General features: G+C 41.9%; 1 protein-coding gene across 2 annotated transcripts in view; it reads right to left on the reverse strand.

Moving 5' to 3' along the window:
* The window catches only part of VCL (vinculin), a 105263-nt gene extending 94394 nt beyond the window's left edge, over window positions 1-10869 (reverse strand). Inside the window, exon 1 of one of the 2 annotated variants that reach the window (XM_004426949.3) lies at window positions 10602-10869. In XM_004426949.3, coding sequence (XP_004427006.1) covers window positions 10602-10769 — 168 coding nt within the window. In that variant the 5' untranslated portion in view covers window positions 10770-10869. The remainder of the gene's footprint in view (window positions 1-10601) is intronic. The other variant, XM_004426950.3, reaches the window with a different exon arrangement.
* Between the last annotated feature and the right edge of the window lie 465 nt (window positions 10870-11334).

Raw genomic sequence — 11334 nt, forward strand, 5'->3', positions numbered from 1 at the left:
AGTTGTCCCTAAAAACTTGACATTTATTATGGAAGTCAAGGATTTGTAGAAATTAGTCAAGTAAAGAAGTGCAGAAGAATAGTTCAGGTGGCGGGAACAGCACACGTAAAGGCCCACAACAAGCACTTTAGAGGAAATGGAAACCCAATGTGCCTGGAGTGTCACACAAAGAGGGCAGCTGAGGCCAATGTTCAAAGGTCTTTTCCTAACTATAAGGCCCTGCTCACTCTGCTGCTGGCCCTCTCACATTTTCTCCATGGCTCCAAGGAATAAAAATTGTATTTACAGTACTAGTGCACAACACTTTAAAATGAATAATTTAAATTCTGCAATAATTTCACTGGTGGAGAGGATATGGATAAGATAAATCTTTCATAAGATTATGAATTTCATCTGTATTTTAACAACTCAAAGCCAGCGACCACATCATATATCCTACTATCATTCAGAACATCTAGCAATGTGCATAGCTAGAGTCTGATAACTAATTTTGTTCTTTGCGGAGAAGAGTTGTAGGATAAGGAATTTAAGTGTTATTAGTCGAGATATTTTTCTATACGTATAAGATTTACTAGCCCATTCATATATCCTTATTTACTTGAATTGTATGAATAAAAACATGTTGTCTACCTTACAGATAAAAGATGAGCCAATTTTCCAGGGATGGGGTGGGGATAGAGAGATGGCTAGAATATAGGGAAGCTAGATAATAGAGGTCCCTCAGCTCTAAGAACAAATGTGCCATTTTTCTTTCTTCACAGAAGGCTTACTCGTGGGAATAAGTTAAGCTTATTTCAAAAGAAGGAATGACTTTGACTTGGATTATGGCCAGCTACAATGAAATTCAGCCACTTTCCCCTTAAAAGTCATTCAACTGGAAATCTTATCAGTGGGAAATTCTCTAAGGACCAAAGACTCTATTTTCTGCAACTTGATATTTGTAAAACATTTTTAGTTCTAAGATTCACTACCTCTCATGCCCTAAACACACACACACATCCTACGCTCATACCAATCCAATGAGCTGACTTCTGATAGAAGTGACAGAATTCTTTGAAATCTAAAAGTTCAAATAACAAACACAATATAATATCACTTATGAATCTTCGTTTCTCTCTGTAATTACACAGGCATTTGTATATAGCAACACTTGAGGGCGTGAGCAGAGAATCACCATGACTTCTAATAGAGGCAAGAGACAGTGTGCTATCTTCATGGTCATGAAAGAGCCTAGAATGACTAACTGGTGTAGCGAGTATCAAAGAACAACACACTTATTGAAAGAATACCATGAGCAAGGGACTGCAATAAGCACAGCACTGGGAATATCAAGAATATAACCCAGTCCTTGCCCTCCAGAAACCAATCATCTTAAAGGGAGACACCCTAGGGGAGTAGGGAGAGAGGGGAAAGAAAAACCACATGGGGCCGGCCGGGTGGCATAGTGGTTAAGTTTGCACACTCCGTTTCAGCAGCCCAGGCTTCGCAGGTTCGGATCCTGGGTGCAGACCTACACACTGCTCATCAAGCCATGCTGTGGCAGAGTCCCACATACAAAATAGAGGAAGATGGGCACAGATGTTAGCTCAGGGCCAACAGAAAGGAAGGGAGGAAGGGAGGGAGGGAGGGAGGGAGGGAGGGAGGAAGGAAGGAAGGAAGGAAGGAAGGCCACAATCAAATCAATCATCCAAAGACTGATGACCCAGCAAACAAGGACACAAAATCTACAAAGCTTTTACCAAGGAATTGGAAAGAAGCCAGTGAATCTCCAATTTCCTATGTCTAATTATACAAGTCCCCTTTTATCCATTACTCTATCATACTCTATCCCTTATATCTGCACATCATGCACATACTTAAAGAGATTTAATCAACTTAAAGACCCCATATCTTTAATAAGTATGTTGAGGTTAGAAGTTCTCTCAGGATCTAGCCCATTATTTTGTAGTTATTTCATTCCACACTTACTGAAACAGCAGTTTGCTAAGTAGAGCATGGCTCCCTAAACAGCACATTACAGAGAAAGTCTTAGGATGTTGTAACAGACTGGGTTTCCTCACTTTTCTTTGCAAATTCTTGAGCAGGAATGTGAGTTAAAGGGTTTTGGGGTGTCTTTTTAATGGTGAAAAAGGATAAGAGCTGGTGCATCTATATATAGTTTGTTTTTATATCCAGAGAAACACAAGTTGGTTTGGAGTAGACAGAAAAGACCAAGAGAGAGTAAAAGACAAATCAAGTTCAAATAGACTGAGAAACACTGAGAGCAGATCGTGACTAAAGATACATTTTCTAAATTTCAACCATGAAAATGTAATACTTTCGTAACAAGAAAAATTTTATTCTTTTTGAAAGACTATATGAAGGCTCAACATGACCAAAAATGATTACTAACAGTATACTGTTCAATAAAATACTATACTATTTTTAGTGTTGTATGAAGGATAAAACACTTTAATTAATTATGATGATAAAAATACAAATGAACAATAATTCTCCACTTATATATTAATCTCAATTTCCTTCCCTAATAAACTTTTTTGTAAATTGTTAAGTAAGGTAAGACAGCCTTCCTCTCCATCACCATTCCCAGCGGAAACTGGGTAAGTATTAAAACGGCTGAAAAAATAGAAAAGCAGCCACCTAGATCATTCAAAACACGTTACCTGAACTTAACTATGTGGCCCAATATACCCAAACACATATTACAGGTCCAGTGTAAAAGGAATAGAAAGATAGATTAAAGCCTCCAATGGGAAGTCTTTCCTCTGATATTTCAACTTTCTTCTCTGGGTGTTACAGATTTGAACTTTACAGATTTGAACTTCACTCCTTAAAGCTCTCTCTGAAATATTTACACTACATAGCACTGAAGGCTTAAAAAAGCCAAGGCTGAAATTCACGTTTTCTTCCTCTAGTTCTGTCTATATGGGAAAGTTTAAGGGCAGACCTGCCTGAAAGCAACATGAACTGATAAAATGACACTTCCTCAGCAAGAATCCTGAGCACGGAGCATTATTCTAGAGAGAAACCTTGCTATGATACCAGCTAATCTCTGACATTTACTCATGAAGGACTGCTACTTTTTTTGATTATTATGTAAAAATATACCCCACTGTCATGTCCACATAAGGTTCAATAAAAAGGTTGGGCCCAGATCGGCCAGAAAGCAAAAAAAAAGCAGATCAACTTTATGATATCTTTGTCTCCTGCCATATGGTTAAAGAAATAAAGATCTTTTAATAAGGAATTCATGACTCATAGTATGATACTACACAGTAACCAGCAGAGCTCTAAATAACACATCAACACCTGGTCTAAATTGTTAAATTTTAAAAAGACACTCCCAATTTAAAAAGAAGGCAAACTCCCAATGCCACTTTCAGATAGGAGGCAACATTTTCTCACGTTATGAATTTAGTAAGTGGCCTGCATAGTTGAAATGACTCTGAAACAGAGAACCACAACCCAAAATAGCTTGAACACTCTTGTTATCTCAAACAATGGGCAGCTAGCCATTCATTCCACCCTCTTAGAATATATTCTACTTGTTTCAGACAAAGCTCATTTTAAATTCGATGAGACTATTCAAATTCGGCTATACCAGATGTTTGAAAGCTGGGGATGGAAACTATTCATTGCACAAAAATTCCTATTACAATATTTTGTAGACAAAAAATGACTACTATATATATGTTCATTTAATTTAAAAAAAAGTTATATTGTACACCTATGACCAGCCTGACACTGGAAATAAAGGGGTGAACACAACAGACATGGTCCCTGCCACTGAAGAATCTACAATCTAGTGGAGAAGACACACACTGACCAAGTATGATGACTGTCACTAGAGAGCACATACACGCTATGCGGGACTCTAGGCTGTGGATAATGAGGATATTCTCACCTACCCACTTCCTAAGTTTGCCGTAAAAGACCAGGAAGTTGTCAGAAAGCTTTTAAAATAATGTCCCTCTCAGTTGTGATACATATAAAACATAAGCATTTTATATGTATATAAATAATGTGTAAACAAGAATATAAAACGACCAGACTACTTTTTAAATAAATATACAAGAAATATTAAAATCCAAATAAGTCCCATCCCCATAAAAGCAGTTGCCTTAATGCTGCCCTTACTCTCGGACTGTGACAGAAGAAGCCAACTTAAGATACCATAGGACTTTAACTTTTATTTTGTTCACTTAGAGTTATACCAGTGCTATTTATGAAACAGCTTTAGAAAAGCCAAACTTTCCACTGTGTAGCTATATATAAACAAATATTTAAATTGGGACTCCATTAAAATTACAAACATAGTTTTATAAACATACTATGCTCTTCTGTTCTCTCAACCACATGAGTAAATGTTAAGCATTATTGGAACAAAGTTCACATCTGTCTCATTCTTACATCGCTTTTGATCTAGAGACAAAGTTTTTCAAATTCAATTTCATGATTCCCCAAAGAATCCACAAACCTACTTTAAATACTATTTAAATACAGAAATCCTACAAACCTACTTTAAATACTATTTAGTTCTGGGCCGGGCCCGTGGCTTAGCGGTTAAGTGCGCACACACCGCTACTGGCGGCCGGGGTTCGGATCCCAGGCGCGCACCGACGCACTGCTTCTCCGGCCATGCTGAGGCCACATCCCACATACAGCAACTAGAAAGATGTGCAACTATGACATACAACTATCTACTGGGGCTTTGGGGGCAAAAAAAAATACTATTTAGTTCTAACAGGCTTCAAGCTAAGGAGCCGTATAGACTATAAACAACCTTTATGTTGTTTGCAGGCATAAATACTTTCGTGCTGATCTGTATCCACTCTTATTTTAAAAAAGAAATGCTGTGAAATTGAATGTCACCATGAAACAGAACCCTTCCTTCACATCATTCTTTTCATATAGGCTCTTCATGCAGGCCATGTCAAAGCCAGGCTTTAAACAGAATCTTGCCAGGCCCAGAACAAATGGAAACTCTATGACTAAAAGCATTCTTGTTGCTTCTAATTCTAGGCGGAAAACTTCCACTGATATTTAACAACTTTGCTTGAAGTGGACATTGAATGGCAGAGCAAAAAAGCAGAAGATCCAGAGTAAGAGAAACAGTTTGAGTCCAAGCTCCACCACTAACTAGCTGAGTCACTGCGGGCAAGCTACTTAATTTCTCTGATCTACAGTATCCTCATCTGTAAAATTGGGACCATAGCAATACCTACCTTAAAGGACTACTATGAGATTATACATATGAAAGTATTTTATAAAGGATTATACAAATGTTCTTATTATTTACCTTATTAACTTTTTCCTTAATATAGGAATTATATGTTCATTTTAAAAATTGGAAAATACAGCAAAGTATTAAGAAGAAAAAAAATCATTCACAGGCTATCACCCAAATATTGTTATTTATTTTAAATGAAATAAGTCCAACATGAACCAAAAGAAATTAAAGCAAAAATAATTTCAGATGTTAATACTGATAATTCACAAATGACAAAATTAATTGCTGATCTCTTTTTAAGAGCAAAACAGTCTTTCCCATCTATCAGTTTAAAGTAAAGACAATGCTGCTATTTGTCACAGAGCTGGTCCCCAAAGGGTATGATATATGGATGAGGCTCATAAACGTCAAGGCCACAAAATCTCCCAAAATAAATATTTCATGAGCCCAAGGAGTAGTTACAATATATGCCCTCAAATGCAATGGAGAAGACAAAGTGTCTGAAGCCCCATTAATAAAACAGGCACGACTGTAGGGTCACAAAGACTGATAGATTTCTAAGGCACCACTTCAACGGAAAAAAACAAAAATTTATATACCATGCTACAACACAGGCAGTCTAAGACTTCTGACTTTTACACACTGCTTATTGAATCCCATCCTTGGAACTTCTTGTATCCCTTCTCATTTTTCCTTTCCCACCCTCCTTCTCCTAGCTCCCCTCCTTGTTTTATTATTACATTAGGATTACTGTGTTTAAAATGGCCTTATTCTATACAATGGAATATTATTCAGCAACAAAAAGGAATGAAGTTCTGATACATAATACAGAATGGATGAACCCTGGATGAACCTTGAAAACATTATGGTAAGTGAAATAAGTCAGACACAAAAGGCCACATATTTTATAATTCCATTTATATGAAGTGTCTAGAGTAGGGAAATCCACAGAGACAGAAAGTAGATTGGTGGTTGCCTGGGGCTAGAGTGGTGGAGGATGGGAGAGAATGAGTGACTGCTAATGGGTATGTTTCTTTTTGAGGGGACAAAAATGTCCCAAGATTAGATTGCAGTCATGTTGCACAACTCTGCCAATATACTAAAAAATACCGTACATTTTAAATGGGTGAATTGTATAGTATGTGGATTATATCTCAACAAAGCTGTTTTTAAAAAACGGTCTTGTTGAGGATCCTGAGTTGAAAAAAGGACATGTAAATAAATATTCCCATCCTACCCCCTCCCTAAGTGCGGAGTAAAAGTGACAACTCAGTTGTGATAAGACATGTATATAAAGTGACCAGATTACTTTTTTAAAAATAGTGACAGGTTTTTTTTGTTTTTTTGTGAGGAAGATTAGCCCTGAGCTAACATCTGTTGCCAATCCTCCTCTTTTGGCTGAGGAAGATGGACCCTGGGCTAACATCTGTGCCCATTTTACTTCACTTTTTATATGTGGGATGCCTGCCACAGCATGGCTTGATAAGTGGTGCATAGGTCCATGCCCAGGATCCAAACCTGCGAACCCCAGGCCGCCAAAGCAGAATGGGCAAACCTAACCACTACGGCACCAGGCCAGCGCCATAAATAGTGACAATTTTAATAATAATTTTTTTTTTGTTTTTTGCTGGGAAAGATTTGCTCTGAGCTAACATCTGTTGCCAATCTTCCTCTCTTTTTTTTTTCCCCCTCCCCAAAGCCCCAGTACATAGTTGTAATTTCTAGTTGTAAGTCCTTCTAGTTCTTCTATGTCAGCCACCACCACAGCACGGCTACTGACAGATAAGGGGTGCGGTTCCACCACAGGAAGCAAACCCAGGCCCCTGAAGTGGAGCATGCCGAACTTTAACCACTAGGCCATTAGGGCTGGTTCCAGATTACTTCTGTTTAACAAATATACACAAAATTATAAATCCAAATGAGTCTTGCCCCCCTAAAAGTTTAGTTACCTTAATGATGCCCTAAGTCAAAACTTGGTCCTCAGATTCTGATAATTCTGTGCCTTTGTTTGGGTAGTTTTTTCCACTTGTAATGTCTTTCTTACCACATCTTTAAATGTTCAAATCCCACTTGTCTTTAAGGCCAGCTCAAATGTCACATCCTCCATGAAGACTTCTCTATGCTCACATCAAAAGTAATCTCACCTTCCTTTGAAGTTCCATGGTACTTCACTTCCTCAGGGCCACTTAGGACTTTCAATCCAGTTTTATACTTATTCTGCCCAGTATCACACTTATTGCTTTGACATTAAAAAGGGGTCTCAGTAAATACCTATTTGGTATGTGGATGACTATTGCTTAACAATTGATAATTTCATCTTCACCTGGTAATTTTAATTTTGGAAAGATTCAAAAGTCATTTAGACTTAAGAATCGTACATCAAGAAGTAGGGCTAAGGAATGTCCACTTCAGATAAAATTTTCTTGACCACAATAAAACAACACTAATTTGATATATGCATGTAAATCTGAAAGAAATTCCCAAAGAGAAGCAGTGGAATAAAGATATAACCTCCCAAGGTAACTGAAAGAAACCTGAATTATATAAATTCCAGAATATTTGTTCAAAAATCAGTTTCATTATTTTATAGTAACATCATGTTTTTTCCTCACAAATGTGAGAGTTCTGTTATCAAGTTCTACTAATTCTTCTTCTACTATATTTTTAATTAATTCCTTCTCCATTTTCTGTTACTCCCAAAGTCCAGCCCCTCACTTTCTTCATGACCAACCAATTTAAAAAGTCTCCTAATTTATCTCCCTTCCCATAGTTCCTTCTTTCCTTCAATAATACTTATCAAGCCATCCTGTGTGCCAATGTTGAGGGTAGGAAGTGGGGAGCACATAAAGAAATATCAAATGAGGCTTGTTCTCCACACACAAACTAGTCGGGAGCTTGACACATACATGATCCGTCACAATACTCAGCAGCATATGTACACACAAGGACCACAACTGACACCTAGAATTCCAAGCAATGGGTAAGTCCCCTGGCCTCCCCAGAACACAATCTATATAGTCTCCCTCACACACTATTCTCATCCTCTCCTCCCACTCTCTTTGTCATCTTATTGGATAAGCCTTCTGTTAAACTGCCCATGTGTCATGCATCGACTTCATCTCCAATTTCTCACCAACTTGCCTCCTGAGCTAATCAAGACAATCTACTTGCTGTAAGCTGCAAGTGACTCACAAGTACCTTTGTTCATGAATGACTATCAGCACAACCCTCCCCACTTTCTCTCTACTAATTCATATCTACCACCAATCTCAAGTCCCTTCTTCTGTATGTATTGGGAAGTACGTTAACTACTATGTGTAATTTTTTTTTTCAGTTTATGACTGGCCTGATTTCTTTTGTATTTGTCTCACAGTATCTATTACAGTGTTTCCTAACTAAGGGTGTATATCACAACCACCTACGGAGCTTCTTAAAAATACGAAGACTTTGACCCTACTCCCTAGAGAGCTCCTCAGTAAATCGGAGGTGGGAGCTGGACATCTTTATTTCTAAAAAGCCCCACTGGTGATTCTGATGCATACCCCAACCTGAGAACCATTGATTTATTACAAAGCTTTCTATACAGCAGACATTCAATTCTTATTAATTCATGCATTGAAGCTCATAAATAACTTTTCTCTAAATAACCTAACCAGATATCAACCCCTAGACTACATTAGGTCTGTTCCAAGCGCAACATGTGGTTTTAAGATTTCATTTCCTGAAGTACTCCTTGGAGGGACACTATTACCTTGTCTCTTTACATTGTTTCCTATTTGTTGAAAAAATGGAGGCCTGGAATGCAGCCATGTTAGACAGCACTACATAAGAATGTACTCTGGAGTCTTAGATTAAAATTAGTTATAAAAAGAACCGGAACAATGTAGAACTAGACATTTTGAATGAGTACAGCGTTCTTACTGAATAAATACTTACTAAATCTTTACAGAAGGAAGATCACAAATTTGGTCAGTTCTGTCTCCCCATCTTCCTAGTTTACCAGTCTCCTGAACTGCCTGAGACAGTTAAGGGGCCCCTGAAGACTGAGGAAGACTTTCAGCTGCTGAAGTGCCTCTAGTGTATTAAAGCGCTCTAATCAGATAAGTAACCTAAGCCCCACCCAGACCCGCAGTTGCTCCCAAACTGCCAACTACCCTCACACACACCATTTACACAGCTCAGCTCAGTGGAGGAGCAGTATGAACTTTTTCCAACTTGTTTCAGCAGCAGTCTGAGTCGCCCACCCAGAGTGCCCAAGAAAAGTGTGATATTAGCCAGGCGAGTGTTAGAAAACTGGTCACAGCGCCTCTTTTCCCATTTCAGAAGTGGGCTCCGCCTCCTCCAGGAGTCACCCCAGTTATTAGCCACAGCTGTGGGCTACAGGGGTCTGCAGAGCCACTCAGCCACCGGGGAAAGTCGTGGACTGGGAAGGTGACGCCCCGTACTTCTCTCCGGCAGGGGCCGCAGATCCCAGATTCCACAGGCCTCTCCCAGCAGCTCCATCTTGCTTCCTGCCAGGAGGAGGGGCCGAGGACGAGGGCCCCCAAGTCTGGAAAGTCCCCAGTGGGAGGAAGCCGTTTGACAGCAGGTAAAGCCAGGTGGAAATCTCCACGGGAGGGAATAAAATGAAAGGCAGCAGGGTTAAGCGAAAGGGGAAAAGGGACTCGTAGTCATGAATTACTGCATAAAGAAATTACCCGGTGTTGGAGGGTGCCAGAGGTGTGAGCAGAAGTAGAAATGCCCAGGAAGAAAGGAGGCGACGGAGAGAAGGGAGGCCAGTAAAACAAGCGGACAAAGGGCCAGACGCGGGGAGCGCTGGGGAGGGACAGAGGCCAGGCAGGTCTCAGTATGAGGGGCAGGAGTATTAGAAAGAACAACGTGACTCAAACAAAATCCCTGGAAGGAAAAGCGGGGCATCAGCACGGGAGCCCGCCAGCCCACAGGCCAGACTGGGGAGGCCTAAAAAGGAGCCGAGAGCAAGGCTGTCAAGGAGAGGGGCGACAGCCTGCTGGGGGAAAGGGACCATCAACATCCTAACAACTATCATTTACTGAGCGCCTACTACGGTTCATACGCTGCGCTAGGCACTTGACAAATACCACCTCACTGAATCTTCACAACAAACCCACAAGGCAGGCATCATTATGATTGCCCCCATTTTATAGATTAGGAAACTGAGGCCCAGAGAGGCTCAGGGGCTTGCTCATGGTCACAGAGCCGGGGAATCGGGATTCGAACCCATGGCCATCTGGCTCATGAGCCCACGCGCAAAGCCACAGGCAGCGAGCGGACGAAAGGAAGCCGCGAGGTGGACCCGGGACCCGGAGATGTCTCCCGCCCCCGCTCTCCACCACAGGCCCAGCGCGCTCACCCGGACGAGGTTGCTGACGGCCGCCTGCACGGCGGCCACGGGCGCGGTGAGGTCAGGGATGGCTTTGCCGTCCACCTCCCCTTCCTCGTGCATGATCACCAGGTGCGAGATCTGCTGCGCCACCGGCTCCAGGATGCTCTCGATCGTGCGTGTATGAAACACCGGCATCGCGGCGGCTAGCGGGGCGGTGAACCGCGGGCTACAGAGAACTAAGAACCGCGGGGCCGAGAACCCGCAAAGACACAGACTCGGAGCAGCGACTACCGAGTCCGGGCTTCCCTCGGCGTAACCAGCCCCGTGGGCGCCCCGCCCCCTCGCGTCACCGCGCCCAATGGCAGAGCCGCTCAGACCCGGGCCGCCACTTCTATTGGTCCCGCTTTGAAATGCTCCGCCCCCGCCCCCGCGCCGCCAAGATCCCGCCCCGCCCCCATTCCCAAGGGAGGGGCCTGGGATTGGGGCTGCGCCGAAGGGATCGCGACCGGATTCCCGAGCCCTAACGCGGGGCGCTCCTTATAAGGACATGGTGGGAGCGGAGCGTGCGGCTAGAGTCGGGGGCCCCGCCCCCTCGGGCCGCCTCCGCCTCGGCTCTGCAGAGCTCCGCCCCTCTGCAGAATCACCTCAGCCGGGCGGGGTCTCCTCACCTCAGGCGGCGCTGGAGTCTGACGAGACCAAGGAGCTGTAGATCTCCTCGCGCCCTCCTCACCTTTTCCCTTCCCTTTGACACCCTCGAAAT

This window comes from Ceratotherium simum, chromosome 6, assembly GCF_057802395.1.
Source record: "Ceratotherium simum simum isolate JZ-2026a chromosome 6, ASM5780239v1, whole genome shotgun sequence".
Taxonomy (NCBI): Eukaryota; Metazoa; Chordata; class Mammalia; order Perissodactyla; family Rhinocerotidae; genus Ceratotherium; species Ceratotherium simum.